The sequence below is a fragment of the Micropterus salmoides genome, unplaced genomic scaffold (genome assembly GCF_014851395.1).
Source record: "Micropterus salmoides isolate LMB-PRFRI ecotype aquatic unplaced genomic scaffold, ASM1485139v1 Ms_hic_scaffold_23, whole genome shotgun sequence".
Classification (NCBI taxonomy): domain Eukaryota; kingdom Metazoa; phylum Chordata; class Actinopteri; order Centrarchiformes; family Centrarchidae; genus Micropterus; species Micropterus salmoides.
In genome coordinates, this window is record NW_024041484.1 from 13950917 (window position 1) to 13971172 (window position 20256).

At 39.5% G+C, this 20256-nt stretch overlaps 1 protein-coding gene across 4 annotated transcripts in view; it reads left to right on the forward strand.

Moving 5' to 3' along the window:
* Nucleotides 1-20256, forward strand: part of ptpn12 (protein tyrosine phosphatase non-receptor type 12) — a 48740-nt gene that overhangs the window by 15253 nt on the left and 13231 nt on the right. For all 4 annotated transcript variants that reach the window (XM_038738949.1, XM_038738948.1, XM_038738950.1 and 1 more), the window contains exons 2-13: nt 2088-2196; nt 3879-3955; nt 4171-4266; nt 4818-4856; nt 5407-5478; nt 5618-5677; nt 6817-6959; nt 8184-8250; nt 8389-8466; nt 10249-10347; nt 13198-13283; nt 18967-19147. In XM_038738949.1, coding sequence (XP_038594877.1) covers nt 2088-2196; nt 3879-3955; nt 4171-4266; nt 4818-4856; nt 5407-5478; nt 5618-5677; nt 6817-6959; nt 8184-8250; nt 8389-8466; nt 10249-10347; nt 13198-13283; nt 18967-19147 — 1107 coding nt within the window. The remainder of the gene's footprint in view (nt 1-2087; nt 2197-3878; nt 3956-4170; nt 4267-4817; nt 4857-5406; nt 5479-5617; nt 5678-6816; nt 6960-8183; nt 8251-8388; nt 8467-10248; nt 10348-13197; nt 13284-18966; nt 19148-20256) is intronic.

Consider the following 20256-nt stretch of genomic DNA (forward strand, 5'->3'; position numbering starts at 1 on the left):
ATTGATCAGATGCTGCAAAATGTATTTTAACGGAAGAATCGACTCGTACTTCCCCAGCTGGCTGTAAAAGAAATGAAATGGTCTACAAAGGAAAAATACTCATCACCATTACAGTGTTAGAGGCCACAATTGTGTGCATGTTTGTCTCAACATAATGTGTTTGGGTTGGGGGAGTCACAAACCATCACAAATCACTATAGCCGGCCTTCTCTGCTCGATGTTTGAGTTTGTGTACCAATGTGTTTATGTGTGTGTTTGTGTGCGTCTTCCCGGGGCTCTGGCCCAGTACAGAAGCAGACCTCTGTTGGAAATGTAATTCACATGAGGCCAGAGGATCTCTAATGTTATTACCACACACACAAACACGCACACACACAGCTGTGTTGCCGCCCACAGACTCTTTGTGTACGTCTCTTCCTCTCAAACTCCTTTTCTCTCCCTTGTTCCCTCTCCCGCAGTTTCTGATAGTCTGTCCTTGTGGTTTAAAAAGATGAGTGATGCAAAATGAAAAGTGAAAAACTCATTATGTCTTTAGGGTGCCTCTGCGCCACGAGTCTCAACTGTTTGTGTGTGTGTGCGTGTCAGTAGTGTGAGCGCAGCATTTTTATGAAACTAACGAAGCCCTGTATCAAAAAGACAACTTTCAGGAAGAAAAAAAATAGACAGAAGTTGAAAGTTGTGGTGGGAGAGAGAGATTCACCTGTCAGTTTCAGTTTTCTTTAGCCTTTCTGGAAATGGTCTCTTTTGAAATGTTTGTAATTCTGTAGATATACATCGAGATGAACATATTATGCATTAAAGATATACAGAAAGCCTCATGTACTACAAACCAAACTGTAACTAAATAGGACAGATGCCCTAAAGCGTGCAATATTGTTGTTGATATCAAATTGTGTCTCTTGGTGGGTGTCTGTGTGTTGTGGTAAATGTCTCCACAGTAGCACGGAAGTCATGTTATGACAAAAGTGAACAGAGGAACAGGGACAGGAAGAAATGTCTTGAGGACTGAGAGTCTCAGTAAATCCGGATGTACAGTCTGTGTCCCTGTCACAGTAACGCGAGGAAAGCCCGCATTCAGTGCCAGAGAGGAGTGAGAGAAAGATGAGGCAGGACCATTTTTCGCACGAGGCTCCAGCAGCCCAAACGCCTACGCTGACTTTCTCAGAGTCAGAGACAGAGAGAGAGAGAGAGAGAGGCAGGCAGGCAGAAAAAGTGGAGGAGCCTAATGCCTTATTTCCTCACTGTCTAAGAAAGAGAGAGGAAAGTGAGAGAATAAAAAAAGGCCCCTGATACCGATATCACGTGAGCACTATCAAAGTCAAGCAGCAGTTTTTTACAGTACAAAAGTCTTGCTGTTCTGTTGAAATTGGTTTGTTTTTTTTACAGTTTCACTGTGACACTCGAGGCCACAGTGAATAGAATTTACTGAAAGTTTCAGAAAGTCCAGTGTAGTCAAATCAGTACTGAATAACACATCTCTTTTGTCTCATTAAAAATCAGCTCTCTAATGTTTAAACACTCAGTTTCGCACAGGGTCGTCACACAGTGTGCTGGACTGCTCGCAGAGCTTCAGCCTGCTGTCAAACAAGAGATGTTGTAATTGCTCTCTTCCCATTAACTGAATGTGTCTTCATCAGTGTCAGCTACTATTAGATTTGGCCACACTTAACTTCCTGCACACAGGAGTGTGTGTGTGTGTGAGTCAGATGCTGTGGTATTAGTAGCAGTATGAGGGTAGAAAGATGGTGTGTGTGTGTGTGTGTGTCAGGAGCATGATTAATAGTTTTCTGTTTGTAGAAACACCACAGATTTAAGTTTTATTTCCAACACTTTTATTACTGCTCACTGAATCTCTGTAGCTTTCTTTGTACTTCTAATGGTGTGATAACACGGATACAGACTGACTTATGTCTGGCTTGTATCACGGGTTGACCTTTACCTAATATAATTTATCTCTTTCCTGTGTGCTGTCAAAGAAAAGTACTCCCATCATGAGTGTTACCCTTGTTGATTTGCTCCTGTTTGTAGGTACATTTATACTTACAAATCATAAACGTTAACATTTCTGTTGTTGTTGTTTATTTTAGCGTTTACGACGGTTATCAACTAAATACCGGACGGAGAGGATCTACCCCACCAACGTAGGCGAGAAGGAGGAGAATGTCAAGAAAAACAGATATAAAGATATTCTGCCATGTAAGTTGCAGTACACCAACTAATGCACAGATGAATGGACCTTCCTCAAAGCAGACATTTTAATCTACCAAACACAGCAGTATCTAATAGCATAAATATACTGTAAATACTAATCTGTCTAAACTTTTGGTGCAAAAAAACAGGGAATGTTTTTTTATGCTGACGATGACATACTTTATGTCATAGATTCCAGATTAAATTACGCTCTTACTGGATTTGCTATTTAAATTTGAGGCTAAAACTCTTTCATTCATTTGAAGCTCCAGGCAAAAGAATACACTCACTTGCCAGTATATTAGATATACTTAGCTTAAACTAATAATATTGAGTACAACAACCTTGCATGATTCAGCTGTTTTAAAGAGGTGTCGACTGTGTTCATTTTGGAGGCTGTAGTTTGTGGTGCTCTTGAGTTGTATTTAGGGTTGGGCGATGTCTACAATGAAACATCGGGATAGACGATGTCATCGCGCACGCGCGTGGGGTGGCAGCAGTCGTCTGATGTCCATGTGTTCTCGCACAGACTCACTCGGTAAAAAAAAAAATTGTTAGACTGTTAACTTAAGTTACAAGTTTATGTTTAGAAATTCAAATAATAACAATGCTCGTGGTCATTAAAACCTGTTTTCACAGGGTAGTACAATGTGAAAATTTCAGATTTGTTTTGCGGGGGGGGTTTACAATCACGATGCCGGTTCAACGTCGTGATTTCTGTCAACCATCGCTGATTGATGATGTCATCGTCTATTAGCCCAACCCTAGTTGAATTGCATTACTCTAAGAGGTATTTCTAATATTTAGTCTATTAATATGCTAAAAGCTCTCAAAAATAGATTCAACAGGCTGAACATTACAACCTTTATGAAGGTAGGTTTCATTGCTGTACTCATGTATTACACTGTAATAGTTTTAACTAGGTTTACCAAAAAACAAACAAACTGGCAACTGGGTGTACATATTGGCCACTAGAACTCACATTAGTAGTATTTCTTCTAAGCCTATCAACACACATAGTTCAACACTGATTCACAGTGATAACCTTTATGTGCTCCCATACATGTACATGCAAGCACAATGTCTGACAATATAATCTGTAAGAAAGCTTGTGTCCTGCATGAAAGCAGCATTTAAAATATCATCTATTTATGTCTTCAATTTTAATGTCAAATACCAGCATCGTCAGTACTATGTGTTGTACACGCATATATTTAGAACAAACACAGATATCCAGTAAGTTCTAATCGGTCATGTAATGGTCTCACATACACACACTATACACTCTCGCTGTACTTAATGACCTCAGGGGAAGCTTCCATGACCCAACATCAACATCTGTCCTACTTTATTTTTTTATACCTTTTATCCTCTTTTTCTCCTCTGTCCCTCAATCTATCCATTCATTCATTAAGGCTTTTAGTGAATGAGCTGTTGATAAGGCAAAGGAAGAGCCGGTTCATCCGTAACAAATGCACACATACACATACTTAGGAATGAGGGTACTGCTGCATGCTGCGTTTCCATTAACCTCTGCACATCCCATTTCACTCTAGTTTGTCCTCGTCTGTCCTGTCTTTGTCTCTCAGTATTTCCCATTCGTTTTTTCCCACCGCTCTTTGCCCTTTCTGTTTTAAAAATATTTCAAATGCATCAAAGTAAATATGTCTCTACCCCCCACCCCCCAGTTGATCATAGCAGGGTGAAGCTGACGTTAAAAACAAGCAACCAAGACACAGATTACGTCAATGCTAACTTCATCAAGGTAAAAAGCAAATCCAAGTATTTTGCTTTGTTGTTTTACAGTATATGGTTTGATTGTAGTGTTAGGAAGATTTACAGTGTGTAAAGTGACATCTGTATCACACTACCGTCCATTGTGCATACATATAAAGTGCCTTTAGAGATAATATATATTTTTTAAACTGTGTGGATTTGTGATGTTGCTTTCTCTCACTTTCACCCCATCTGTCCATGCAGGGTATAGATGGCCCAGAGGCCTACATTGCTACTCAGGGCCCCTTGCCGAACACTGTCGTGGACTTCTGGAGGATGAACTGGGAGTACAATGTAGCTGTGAGTGTGGCTCATTGGGTGGTGAAAAGGAGGGAGAGTAAAAAGGGATATACTGCAAGAGGTGCCCCTCTGTCAGCTTGAATAGCAACAGAAAGCCATTAGCTTTTTTTTTTTTAAATGACAGTGGGTGTAATAATTAAAGTTATTCAAAGAAATATTTAATATGTTTGTCAGGAATTAAGAGGCAGACGAGGAGTGCTTATGCTTGAACCAGATGGACCGATATGAAGGGGAGAGAGAAAGAGCTGTGATTAGGTTTAACTAGCACTCTGGAAAGCTCGATATTGCAGCTGTGATAATTACTCTTGTAGGATCAAAGAGAATTGATGGGAGATATCAATGTAAGAGTGAGACGTATGATCAAAAAATGACTGACTACAGTAGGAATGGAAAATATAGAAAGTTTTCTGCAGGGTTCTCCTCTGTGCTTTAGGACCTCATTTTGGCAACTACAGCATTACATAAATAGAACATATAGCGATGGATATTTCTGGAAATGTAAGCTGTGAGAGGCTGCATGTAAATGTTTATTTCTGTTTGTGTCTCCACAGGTTATTGTGATGGCTTGTCGAGAGTTTGAGATGGGAAGGGTAAGGCTGTGATATTTAATCCTCTTTTGTGTGTTCGTGTCTTTGTGTCAGTGCAGGCATGCAAAGTGGACTTATGCTCACATGTCTGTACACATGTATGTGTTTTATTATCTCCACCAAGGATGTATGTTTACAGTATGTTTTTGGTCCCATAGGTTTGCCTAACTGAAAAAAAACACTGGAGTTTTTCATGCCTTGCTTGAGTGTGTTTATATATTTGTGTTTGTGAGAAGAGAGACGTCACAAAAAGGCAGTTACTAAAGCCTTGAGTATATTTGCATTGATACGAGCTTGTTACTGTTTTAGGTCAAGATTTAAGTAATAATTAAGTGTGACTGATACTTCAGAAAACTTGGATGTGCGTCTATAAATAAGTATAAGTATTAAATTTATATATATTCATCTTTTGTTGTAAATTTCACTGTCAGTGCTCCACACATCACCTTAATTGCTTATTTCAAGGCAAAAGTGTGTGTGTGCGCAGGAATCTATGGTCTTTGTGTGTTTTTTTTATCTCAACCAAAGCTAACTCCCGTTCTTCTCTGCTTAGAAAAAGTGTGAGCGGTATTTCCCGATGCACGGGGAGCAGCCCATGAGTTTTGGCCCTTTCAGAATCTCCTGTGTAAGTAGACAAATCCCTAATATCACAGCTGTGTGTGTGATGGGGGGGACTTTGTTGGACTCGTGCATTTCTCACATTTTGTTCTAACGACTGTTTTAGTCCAGGATTGTGTAAATGTTCTCCCTCTCTCTTTTCCTAGGAATCTGAGCAGGCCAGAACAGACTACTTTATCAGGACTTTGACGGTGCAATATGAGAATGTAAGTTCTCTGGCATATTGCTGTACTTTAGACTTTAGTTGTATCAACTCATTTTAGCTTTCTTAAAACAATTTCAACAACTTCTTCAAATCAGTAAGGCAATATTAATATTAGTGGTATTTTTCTGATATTGATATGTCTCACACAATGGCAATATGCAAAATCTAGTGCTGGGCAACGGTTAATATTTTTCATCGCGATTAATCGTATGATTTTGTTGCGATTAAAAGGCATTAACTTTTATCTAGCTTGTTAAAACAAGTTACCATCAGAGTCCAGTTTTCTTCTTTTTTCTGAACAAGTATCAGCAGAACCTTTTTTTTTTTTATCAGGAAGCAGCATAAACAGTCTATGTTCAGTAGTAAGTGTCCCTGTTCGAGTGTGGTGAAATGGTCGCCTCATACACAAGCTCACCCGCTGCCGAAGTTGAATTGTCTTGAGCTTTCGCTGTTTGTGAGTTTTCAAAATCTATTACTGTTTACTAAATAGGACATCAACTGGAGGGAATTTGCATGGCAGAGCACCCCGCAAAACTAGATGAAGGCCTATCAGGCAAAATTATGTAGCCTATAATAAATATATAATTATATTAATGTTCGCTTGTCTTGCATTTGTTTATGTACTTCTCCCACACGCTGCATCCAATGTAGTCTGCCGAAGCCTCCCTCCGCTGCTTCTTTGGGTGGGTGATTTGCAGGCTGATCAACATCCCACCTATCCTGTGACCCATGGTTTGATTGTATGTGTGTTCAGAGCCAGTGAGCAACAGACTTTCAAAATAATAATAATAATAAAAGCTGCGTTAATGTGAGATAAAATAATTGTTGTTAAATAATTAATGCGTTAATAATGCTAACTTGCCCAGCCCTAGCAAAATGACAAAAAAATAATCAAATTGATGTTCAAAGCAGTGATATTTTGTTCCACTGCAATACTATATATATAATCTCTTAAATAGCATTTTTTTTATATTTCTAAGGAGAATTTGGGAGACACAACCTTTATCAGTGTACAACTGAATATCGCCCACACATTCACTTTCTCTTCCCAGCCTTGTGATTCGATTTGACACATAACTTCCATCGCACTTCCACCTTTAAAAAAATATATAAAAAATTCCCCCGTATGTTTTCCCGCAGGAAACTCGGAGGATAACACAGTTCCATTATATGAACTGGCCGGATCACGACGTCCCCTCATCGTTTGACTCCATACTGGATATGATCGCTCTAATGAGAGAATACCAAGAGAATGATGATGTCCCTATATGTGTGCACTGCAGGTAGGTACAGCATAGACTTACAGTGCAGAGACACCAACACAACCAACCCATGTATGGACTTATTGTAACTAAGGCAACATTTAAAGAAAGGGACTGATTGCAGATGAGAAGATTGAGTAATGACATAGGAGTATGCAGTATATGCATAAAATGGTCACGCTGGCCTCGCTCATTCTGGATTTAGACTCCTTTTTATCTTACTAGTGCTCTGAATTGAGTGATTTGTGAGATTGCCAGTGGTTTTTCTGTGAGGAGGCAGTAAGAATGTGCAACAGGTGGCCAGCATGGGTTTGTGTGTTGTGAAATGAAGTTTCAACACAGCTAAGAAATGTTGCAGCAGTGGCTATACACGACATACAAATACACATTTACTCCTGGCAAACACTAGATTTTGGGGTTTAAAATTTAGCTTACATGCTGTAGATTTGGTGACTTGACTTGACCTCTAAATGCTGCCGATAAGGCTAAAACAGAACAGCTGGAATAAATATAGATGTAGTCAAGACTTTGTTACATATGTTTAGTGATAATGTCATCATGGGGCAGTCATGATATAACCCATCTTATTAACTCTATAGCAATGAGATTGCTGTCGGCTGAGAATTAAAATTTTTCCAGGGAATGATTAATTCATGACACAGCGCTCTCAAAGATGACTGCACCTTTTCAGCCAACTGAGAACTTAAAATGAATTGAGTTAAAGTGAAGTAGTTCACAAGAATGAAAACACAGATTCGTGAGGCTAGACATTTGGGTTCTTTGCTGCACACATGCATGATTATTTACACACACAGTCTCCATGTGTGTTTAATCAGCTATAATGAGCAGCCGGAAGACATTTCCTGGTTCCTCTGTTACACAGCAGGACTTAAAGCTGTGTCTGTAAAGATGCCTTGTGTGGGTTGATGTGCACTGTACTGTATGTGTGTTTAGATACTTTGCTTGTTAGAGCAGCAGAGGCTCCCTGACAGCATGAGATAAAGTTTTATGATTTTATGTGTCAGACATGATGCCACATAATCTCAGCGTTTGTGGTGCTCCTGTCTCCGTCCAGTCTGGGCTGAGGTGTCGTTGCACACAAACATACACAACATGTTATTGAGTGTTTGTCTGTTCCCGTCAAGAGTAAAAAAAATGTTTTTTTTACCAGATTCATGTTTGTAATTGAGGAAGCTCGAGAGTGTGTGTCTGTTTAATCTAATTTATATGACTGTGGCTTTACAGTGCAGGCTGTGGAAGGACGGGCGCTATCTGTGCTATCGACTACACATGGAACCTCCTCAAAGCTGGGGTATGTGAACACACACGCACATTCCTACACGTAACCTAAAACATACCAAATACAAACACACACACACACTTTTTACGCACTAAATGTTAAGATTCAAGTGATTATTAACCCTTTTTTTTGTGTTGTGTGCTTTTAAAGAAAATACCAGAAGATTTTAATGTTTTTCGGTTGATACAAGAGATGAGGACGCAACGACACTCTGCTGTTCAGACCAAGGTTTGTTTTTAGTTTTAATTTGTCTTTATTTTTACACACAGGACAGTACTTTGCATTCATACTGCTCTGAGGTCAGTTTAAGCTGAGTGAAATGCAACATTTAAGACAAAGTTGTTAATTTGTAGAATAAAGATTAAAATCCTAATTTGCAGTGATGCATTTAGGTATCCAAAAGTGTTGCTGCAGCCATATTTTCCAAGCCTTCACACAAAGGACCTTGGATTATATGATATTATAGTATAGTATAGTACAATATACTATTACATATACTATACATATACATATATACTAAACATACTATTATAGATCATATGATATTAGTCTGGTTATCAAATGAATAGATTTCCACAAGCTGAAATTGTCTCAACTAGATGTTTGAAAACATTTAGTTCCTGCAAAAAAGCTTGCAATTGTTTTGGAAATGAAGCAAGTAGGCAATACTAAACCTGTAAGGACAATGCAGATACTGCAACTATTTGCATTGTGCAAAAGATGCAATCATAATGTTTCATTCATTTTCAGCGTTTAAAAAGGATGTTTACCTTATTGACGCATTGTACTTTTAGTGTGTCAAAAAGACCGCCAAGGTATGCGCAGTGTGATACAAGCACAATAGACCATTTTTGACAGTTTCAAAGTTTTTGCTGTGTGTCTGATTGATCTGGGAAAATCCCTGCACTCACATGCTGATGCGCATGGGTGTTACTGTGAAGTTGCAGAAAAACAGATTAAGAGTTGTTGCAAAGAAAAAATACGGCGACTTGGGCAGTACAAGTGTTAAAGTCTTATTTGCACAGGACAGTACCAAAACAACAGCACTGTCAGTAGTAGTTTTCGCCTGTCTGCACTAATACGCTACTGAAAACGAGGCCGACAGCATTTTGAAACTTCTCCGTTTAGGTGTTGGATTCGCCGTTTTAGTCTGGATGGCAGGCCAAAACATAGCAACAGTGATGCACTTTAAAACGAAAGTAGTGTAGATGTAAGCCTTAGAGTTATATCTAGTATCTTATTACTGTGTTAAGGTTTTAAGGAATTCCCTTTTATATTGTTCAGTTTGTCTGAGTGACAGTTAATCTGTTGTAGCAGTGTTTTGTCCAGGTCTCTTCATTCCTGTTTTACCTGCTACACACCAGGTTGAAAAAGGATTTCTGCCTGTTTAGCGGAGATTCCCGTCTTTAGATGTAACCGGTTAAGGTTGTTTTGCCACAGTTTTGACATGGGTGTGGGTGGAGTTAAATGCAGTGGAAAGGTAATTCCCAGCTGTATATATAACTTACATTTAGTAATATTTGTCTCTCTAGGTGGCACAACATTCAAAATAATGAGTGTTTCTGCATAACAAAGCCCCCTGTGCTGTTTTGTCCCTTATTTATGGTGTGTCCCTCCCACGCACATGTTCTGACATTCAGAGGGAACTTAAGCCCTGTTAAATGACACGGGTTTGAATTCAATGAAAATGTGGTGCAATACTCTTACTGCTCTAGCTAGAAAGTAACTGGATTAAATCAGTGTGCATCAGTGAAGGGCTTTCCATTGTTTACACAGAGGTTGCATTTCATAGCCTTGTAAATGGATGTTTTTGCGTATAAACATGGATAATGTTTTAGCTTTGATATTGATTTCCTGAAACTCTTTTTTTTTTTGTTTTTCCTCTCTTGTCCCTCTCCGTACCTCTCCTCCATTTACACCCAAACACTTTTTTCCCTCTCTCTGCCTCATCATGTCTCTTTCTTCTTCCTCTTCTTCTCGCTCTCTCTTTCTTTGTCTTTCTCTCTCCAGGAGCAGTATGAGTTAGTTCATCGAGCGATTGCCCAGCTCTTTGAGAAACAACTGCAGCAACTGGAGAGCTGCACCAACACGCAGATCCACGATGGCATGGTATGACATGCACATACACACTGCACATGCTGTCTGGTGTTAAAGAAAGACAGGATGTCGCTGAGTAACACACTCGGAGCAGCAAAAGAAAACACAAATAATTAGTCACAGGGGAGGGAGACAGTAGAAGGAATAGAGGAGAGGGACGAGAGGCCGTCAGAAAACGTTGCTCTTTACACAGACAAAGAAGAAGAAAGCGTCACAGAGTTTGTGCCAAAAAGCGAGGAATCTCTCCTCTATTGGGTAGTCTCAGAAGACTAAATACAGACCTATTTAAAAGAGCTAGAAAAAAAACTTTGCTCTATCAGTCACCCCCGCCCTCATTCTTATTTACTTCACACTGTCCTCCATTGCCCCCAGCCACACACACACCAACAATTCAATTCAAATTAGCTTTATTGGCATGAATGTAAGAACAATGTTGCCAAAGCATCATACAAACTACATAAGAACAATCAACCCCATACATTTCATTAAACAAGAAACACATGCACCATATGCGATGTGTTCTTACTTGGCCCTGTTCCTCCTCCTATTGCACTAGAAGTACAACCAAACCAAAAAGTTTACTTATATGACAAATATAAAATATTTAGAAATTTAGAAAAAAAAAAATAAAAATCCTATGTGGTGTTGAAACATTGCAGGTGACAGACAGATGACAATAATAAATCCATAGTTGATCACTGATCCATAGCTCCTATCCTTCAACACACATTATCACTGGGAATCTACTTTTGAAACTCTAGTCGGTGAAGCTTCAAGCTGCTCTTCATTGGAACTAATGAAGCTACAGAAACACTACAGGCTACCCTGAAAAAGTAGCTTAAAACACTGAAGCTACTTCACATCCAGGGTTACAGAAAGCCTATGCTGTTGATTAATATTACAAACAAATGCATTATTATTGTATTAAAGTAAGGGACCGAGGCACCAGATCTGTTCTCGCCCTGCTTCTTTTGAGACAAGTTGGTTGTAGGTCAGCCCTGTTCTGGCATACCAGTCTGCTTGATTGATCCTCTCCTGAAACACAAGACGGCCAGCTGTAGCATTTGGTTGCGTTGCCCCACTACTTAGTGAAAAAAGAAATAGCTCTACTGTAAAGGTTATGTGATTTTTAAAATGCCAACCTCACCGCTACTGGAAAATGTAGTTAAACTAGTAGTGCTGCTAACACTGTTATGTAAATATGACAAGACAAAAGGCAGAAAGCCAGAGCAAAGAAGGGTCAGTGTGCAAGATTGACAAACCTAAAGACACAGAGGACATGGAGAGACGATGAGAGAGTGCATTGGCAGCAATCCAGGATTGACTTCCTGCTAAGGAAGCTCTGATGACATCACCCGTCTCCCATAATGCACTTTGAGTCTGAGAATAGACACGCATCCGGGAAAGTGAGACCCTTGCAGGAGACGGTCACACAAACACGCGTTTACATTAGACTCAGCTGACACACTTTATAAACTGTTACCTAAAATCCTAGAATATCTTTCAGTATCTCTTAAATGGGGACAAGCTAGTCCGCTGTACTGTACTGTACTATCCTTTACATTGCTAGATGTTTAGATAACTGTACTACATGTTTACAACTTAGTGCTATTAATCATTTCTTAAGAGTAGGTGTGTGTATTGAGGGGTGGCATGTATAGTAGAAGAAAACAACTCCAGTTACAAGTTTGTTGTTACTCATTATAACCATGTCATTATCTGACAAAGTTACAAGTTGAAGAAAGCACACACACGCACACGCGCGCGGTCAGCAAAACATTATCAGTGTACAGTACTGACTCAGTCCATACACACTGACTCATGTCCAGTCAGCCATTGTTAGTGACTAAAACACCCACATAGGTGCTCTCGATGGCAGTACGAACAATAAGCCTACACATACACACATCCCACACACGTTTTTCTGCTGTCACGCAGGCGCCATTGTTTGCTGGAAATATTCCTACCAAATGATACTCACAACACACATGGGCATACTGTGCATATACGGCCAGATGAGATATAATCTATCATGTGTGGTGAATGTGATCACACTAGTTCCCCAGCAGACTCATGTAGCTTGTGCAGACGCATACGGCTGAAGCAGCCTGATTTGCCCCCTCTGTCTTGAGTTCATGACTGCTGAAGTTGTCTCGTCATCTTCTCATTATCAGAGTGGAGAGTGAGTCAGATTAATGAGTCATGGGGGAGGAGAGGAGGAGGAGGAGGAGGAAGGCGACAGCTGAGAGGAAGAGAGCGAACAATAGTTGGGAGTAGAGCGTCTTGCAGAAGCAATTTTGATCCTTCGGTGAAGAAATTTTTGTTACAACTTTCTTCAAAATGTAGCAGAGACAAAAGAGCGTTAGTAGAGAGTAGTTGGAGAAAGAGCTGCTTTATATTTTCAACAGAAATTATAAAAAACAATCGCTGTTACAACGTGAACAGCTATTTCAAAGGTAAAGTATGTGTATTGTGAAGTCATACAGATGGTTGAAACAAGTCTTTCTGCATATTTCCGTCTATTTATACATGCCTACATACACAGAACCACAAGAAGGTTTTGAGACATTCGGACTGCTTTCAGACTGAAAATACCAGCACTCTTGCTGCAGCTCGTTCATTCATCGTTTTACAGCTGTATCAAACTTGTCAGCGCTCTCTGGGGGACAACTTATGCAACGGGACACACTGTCTAAACAACCTCAAACATATCTTTGCCATTTCCATACTGCAATATCTTTTTTCACGTAGCAGCTGAGCTGAGCAGTGTAGCAGCCCCGGCTCTTTGTATATGAAAACACAAGCACAAAGTCAGACTCAAATGTGTGTGTGGGTGTGTGGGTGTGTGTGTGTGTTGTCCAGGATGAAAGCAGTCCAAATAAAGCAGGCCAACATTCAAATGATGAGAGATGGGACACGCCGCCTCCAAAGCCTCCCCGCATACGCAGGTAAGACAGTCCAACTTTTTTACCTTATTAGCTGATATAGTAGCTAATCTAGTCAACTCTCTTCTCGTCAACTTTATTAAAGATCACAAGATACTTGTCACTTGCAAAATGGATGTAGAATAACCCCACACTCATCCTCCACACAGATGAATGAACAGGCTCATGCCGAAGTGAACAGTAGGTGTGAAGTGGTCCGTCACTGAACACAGTGGGTGTTGTGTTTTGTAGGATGAACAAAAAAAAAAAGAAAATCACAGCTCCACAGTTTGTGTGAAGCACACTATGAAAACATATTAAACTGACCGAACGGAAGCAGCAGGCGTTGTTTTCGCCCCAAACGACCCAGAGCTTTCTGACACATTAGTTCCCTGTCAGCCCACAGATACTCCCACTTTACTGAAGTTAACTTCTGTTTGGCTGTTGTGGCCTGAGGAGGAGCTGTATTTATAGATAATTTTGCAACACTTAACAATACTCTGCAACACTCCACAAGTGTTGCATGTGCCACAACCCGAGGGCTAGTTGATGTAGAACTGTTCTATATCTTTCATCTCCGCCACTTTGAGAACAAACGCACGCCTTTTCACACTTTCAGGCATATGGTTTCAAACATACACACTCTGTATCTGTTACACATACATGTTCTCTGTGTTTTCCCCTATAACTCTTTCTTTCTTTGGCAAATGTTCCGCATTTTCTCCCCCCCCTCATTCCTTTCTCGTGCTGTCTTCTCCCCTCTCTCCTTCTCACTGCTCCCTTTCCTCCCTCTCGTCTCATTTTTTATTTTTCTACTTAATGTGCCCAGCAGGTTTTGTGCACCACTTTTCTCTCAGCCAGTTCATCTTCAGTCCCTCTTTTTTTTTTATTTATCCACAGAAAGCTGTTAATGCAGCAATAAGTACAACTTTTTAAACAAGCCCCATAGATGCTCAAGGAGTTGCCTCAGTGCTGTTGCTATAATGTCACAGAGGACGTCTTGTTGCCAGGAGACTGTTTCACTTAATTACCTGCTGCTGGAAGCATTGTCTAAAATGTCCAGTTCGACAGGACTGAATGCGTGAATCCTTTGCTCATCTGCTTGTCTGTGTGATTTCATTTATATATTTTTGTTCGTTACTCTGGACCAATGTTCATTTTAATTTGACGCCCAATTCTAAACCTTTGTAACACTAGAGAAACAATTTATTGGAGCCAACATGACGTTTCTTGTGTTCTCCTACTGCTAAAATTATCATGCTGTTGGTGTGCTGAATTTGTCTACTGCACCAGCCGGTTTGATGGGAAAGCAAACATTTTTCAGAGGTCCTAATTTTGGGATGTAGCTGCAAGTGATCTGTTTACTGAAAAGTTTCTTTCCTGCTCTAAGTAAAACATACTAATTTGAACTGCTGCCAAACTAGAAAGCCTTCCTGGAAGTGGGACAGAGCCCGACTGTCAGGAATATGTGGGTCTCTCCCTTCTCATCTCACTCTTAAATCGCACGCTGTGTCTATGTCGTACGTGGCTTGCTGCGTCATCCGTCAGTTTCCTAAAGAAAAAATCTCAAGGCCTAGTTTAAGCCTGGGAGTTTTCTAATGATGGTCAGAGCTATTTTTACCAACATGGTCCACATTCTCCCGGCCACACTCCCCTTGTGTCACTTCAGCAGTGTCAGTAGTGTAAGTGCTTGTGCGGGATTTTTGTCGTTTGTGTGTGTGTTAGAGAAAGAAACTGCAGGAACTCTAATGAGGCTGGCATCAAGGTCATAGATGCTGAGTGATGGCTATAACGTACATACACACATTCACAGCCACACCCTGATAAGTCATACCCTCTCTCAGATATTGAAAACTGTCATTAGATTACAATACATTACATTTGCTCATTTTGTCAGAAGCAACTTACCTTTGAGGAACAACATTCATGCTGTCAAGTACCAAAAGGTGGCATTTAATGTTTTTTTGTCTTGTGTACTTATTTGTTGATCAAAGTTGTTGAAAAGGGAGGGGCTAAATAAAGCATTCAAACAGCATAAAAAATAGGAGTAAAATTGGAGGTTTAATCCTCCTTGCAAATTTCTCGTTGTGCTGTCGAATAAAAGAGAGAGAATACCATTTAGTGTGTGTGACAGGTGGGTTTAACCTGTCAGTCAACAACACAAACCATACTCTCCCAATGCAGTGGATGTCCTTCAACCCCTACAAATCCTACAAAAAAAATCATAGAACATACTGATGTAAGCTTTTTAAGGAAAATAAAATAAAATTGCTATTCATAAATCAATATTTTAGAGGTGTCTTTTGAGTGCTGCAGCTCTACAGCCGAGGCACTTGAGGCCTTATTGTTGGAACTGGCACACGTCTTTTGTAGCAACATTGCCGTGGTTAGCCTTTTTTAATTGTTAGGTCTTCTGATTTGCAGAACGTCAAATTGATAATCATCTAACACGGGTGGTTTGAGTTTGCGGTACGCTACTTCTCTTGGTTGTCTGCACAAATCTATCCTCAGCGCAACCTGAAACGAGGACGCGTCTCTTCAAGCTTTGGCCCCTTCTAGCGCGTCCCGTCTCTAATGAATGCGTGCAGGCCCCACTGGGAACCAGCTCTGATTATATATGCAGCACCTTCCCTCTGGAGTTCGTGTGTGGAGGGCACAGTGCGTTTTTGGCGTGTGTGATTGTGCATTTATGTGAGTGTGGGTGGCGTTAGTGCATAAATCTCAAGTTCTTGTGAAGGCGTGCATCTGTGTGCATACACATGTGTTTGTGTGTAGGAGGTTTAGGTTTGTGTGGTCCAAGGTTAGCTCTTAACTGTGTTAACCAGCAGCATGCCTTTACAGTATGGATACCTGTAGGGGTTTTTAATGTTCAGCAAAAGTGGAAGAATTTGGGAGTGTATGGTTAGTTGTCTACACACACCTCCACTTGGATACCCACAGAACCTGTTATAGTAGTCGACAAATACATTAATAACTCATATCTGCTTACAACGACATTCAGTGTGTTATAAACCATTTATTACTTTTTTAATATACTGCCTATAAATGCTAAAAAGGGAACTAAAAATTAAGTGTTGCAGAAATATGGATGTTTGTGGCAAAAGTTAGAGAAACTTGAACATATGTGTGTTTTTTGTCAGTTGTGGCCACTGATGTACAGATATGAGGAAGTGATATTACGGCACAACATGCATTGAAGTCTGCTCATTTTCTACAGTTAAACAGATTTTTTTTTGGTTTGGCATTGAAAGCTAAGCACTGGTACTTTTCACTTACTCACTTGATGTAAATCCTTTTCGTGGATATCCTGGGGTTTGTGCCTGTGACCTCAGTGTCCTTTTTTGTTTGTGGACTCTGGCTCATTTGCTTTACTGTGACTTATAAGTGTCTGCTCCTGTAATAGCTCAGCATCCCCCTAGGAATCGTTTCAGCCATATCTGATCTTATTGAGACAATATAAGCTTGAATGAACTTGTGGCATCTGAAAGATTCATATCCCCATGGAAACAATCGGCACCGGTGGAAATCGTGTATGTTATTATTAAATGTATCTCCTCCTTGCTCAGGACCAGGAAGATGATACGGAAGAAGAAATTTCTCATGGGTAGTTTCTGTTTATATTAAAGAAAGGTCCAAAGGAGTAAGAACAGCAGTGTTCTTGTTTAAATAATGTTTTAACATGGGGGGCAGAAATGAGCAATATGTGAGCCATAAGAGATGACTTTAGATTCTGGTGGTTAGAAAAGCTTGGCTAGACTTGACCTTAATCTCAGCAATTATCCAGCAATGAAGACCTCTGACCTCCCTCCTCAGTATTATAACAAAATTTATTATTTTAGCATTACTGTATTTAGCAATTAAGTCAAACAGCTTAGGAATGATTCAGTTTTAATCCTGTCATGCTTTCCTATTATTAGTGCATTCAACATGCCTTTGCCACGTTTCATTTCATCACTATGAAAAACGAAGAATAGAGAATCATAAATAAACAAAAATACACAACAATGTGTTTGTGTTAAAAAAAAAAAGAAGAAAAAAAGAGATATTAAAAATTTAAATTAAATAAATAAATTAAACAGGCGTGTGTGTGTGTGTGTGTGTGTGTGTGTGTGTGTATGCATACGCATACTCCTCGTTGTATCTGACTGTCTATATGTCTTCAATCCACACACACACAGCATCATGTGCAATCCTACTTTTAGCTCTGGCTTCAGTCATGTGCTCTTGATTTAGCACACCACCACATCCTTTCGCTGTTCCTGTGTCTATATATTTGCAATGCATATGTAAATGTATATTATGTGGAGTGGAACAATATCTTAATGTTTAACTTTCCATCGCTGTGTGGCTAGCTCAGTCACAACCTCGCCATCCTGTAAGTAGTGTAGAAGCACATCACCAAAAGACACAGAACTGTACACTAGAAATCACTCTTACTGTAGATGCTATGCTATACTAACACAAGCATGCACTAAACTAGCTGGTAGATGACCTCTTGTGAGCTTTGGTAGCTGAAAAGACACCTCCACTTTGGCATGGACCGACACTTCCCTTAGTATGCTGCCGAACAGAAAAGAATAGAATACAATAGAGTAGAAAATAATACAATAAATTAATAGCCCCTTGGGAGATGTGTCTTTGACTCTGCACTGCAGTTCCAGAAATATAAATTACAAAGCACAAAGGCAGTCTGTTTCAGTTTTCTTAACATCTATGGCTTGCTAAATATTTTTAAAAGGAAGCTAAAACATATCTTTTCACTTCACCAGCTATGGCTTTCCTGATACAGACCGGAGCAGAAAAATCTTTGTATTGCACTGCTGCACTTCTTTTAAAATGCTGTATTTTACTAAATTTAATGTATTCTATTTTTAAAACTTTATTATTATTACCAAGTGGCCATCTTATATCCCATTAATTATGGCATTCTTCCTGTTTTCATGTGAAGCACTCAGTGCATCTGATTTCTTCATTGTTAAGCACTTGCATGTCTTGTGTGAAAGTTGCTGTACAAATTATTTTAATATCTACAGATCATGTCTACCTTAAATCCACACAATATGGGCGAGAGCTGTCAGTGGGAACCTACAATCAAAGGACATTTTTCTCAGGCATACTATGAGCATATTGCTGGTTTGTTTGTTTTTTTATTCTGCCACCTAGTGGTCGGAATCTAAGCTTCACAACATGAACAGAAACTACCTTTGAGTTTCATTCATGTATTAAATAAATTTAGTGTAAGTTTGTTTCATCATCTTGGCTTAATTCGAATAATTTAAGCATGGCTGTCCAAATGTCTGGATGATGAAACTTTTCATCATTCTGAACCACAGTCCTCAAAACATTTCTTTAAGGCTCAATCAGAGCTGTTTCTTTTTATCTAAAGCAAATAGACAAGGTTTGTACTAAACATTTGACGTCTTGTATTATAACGTAAAAGCAAAATATGTTGGTTTGTGAATGAGTGAGTTTTCCTTCACAGTCTTTCTCTGTGAATATACAATTTTGGCTTTGAGTTTGGTGTTTTAATTATAGCATCTGTGTAACATTGTGGGCTCTGTGGGATGGACATGTCTTATTAAAGAGCATCAAAAGTCTGTCTGTCTGTCGGTGTGTAATATCAATTCAGTAAAAAGCTTGTATGGTTTTGGTTCTTTTTTTTCCTATTAACTGAGCTCCTTCTCTATATGTCTCTGTCTCTGTCTAGTTCTCAGGCAGAAGGTGACGTAAAAGAGGAGATACTCCAGCCCCCAGAGCCTCACCCTGTACCCCCCATTCTGACCCCATCGCCCCCTTCGGCCTTCCCCACCGTCACCAATGTACGGCAGGACAATGACCGCTACCACCCCAAACCTGTCATACACGTCCTGGCTACCACGCAGACGCAGGTGAATTTGCATATACAGGAACATGCATTTTTAATTGAACTAGGGTTTTTACGTAAATATTTTTAAAATAGAGAAACACTTCTATCACAGTTTCCCAGTGTCCAAAGTTTAGGTATTTTTTACAGATGAAACGGTATGAAAAGTTGACATCACGATGATGGTGACCAAAATTATCACGGTTATCAGTATTATCACGGTTTTGTTGAAATGTGCTGTAAATGTTCAAAAAGTACTGATACATACACTGAAATCATTTCACCAAGTTTTATATTGAAAACCACAAATAAAATTAGCAGCACTGTGCGCTTTTTGTTTGCATAAAAATTTAAATAGTAACAGCCAATACTTTATGTAAACATATGAAGACCATTAACACTGAAGATGTTACAAAGCATATGCAAAGACACCCATGAACAGCTCACATAAATACAGATGAGTCTTAGGAAGACAGTGATTAATTAGTAATTGTAATGAGTAATTAAAATGAGCAACACTTTTACAACCAATTCAACAACTGCTGGATTTTAAAAGAACAAAATATGTTTGTTGGGTGACTAAACTACATAACATGTTTATCATGTGCAATGGGCAAATAGTCTGCAGACACACGATGCATACAGCAGCAGAACAACTTGTAGTGTAGTTTAGTAGTAGCAGGTAACACTGAGAGTTTCAGTTTACAAGCTATCAGCAAGGTAGACAGACAAACCATGACATGTTCCCTCATTCCACGGTCCCTACATCATACATTGAACTAAAAGTTAACTTGCCCTGCATTTGCAATAAAGTAGTGGGTTGTGGTACTGCTATAAAAAACAGAATACGACCACACTTCAGACCTCAGAAAAAATCTCCAGAGCGTGCTGTCACTGCCTTCCGCTCTGTTTTCATTAACCCAAAACAAACCCACGTTGCATGCTGCACCTGCGCCTGAGAAACTGTTGATACCTTTAGTTGATGCTAAACAGTATTTACCTTGAGTTTTTCAAAACGTAGCAATCAAACACTGTGATAACTGATAAATTTGTAACGGTAATACTAGCCATCTGGAATTTTACATTGATTTATCATTAAACTGGTAGCCGCTCATCCCTTCTTTTTAAATAGCT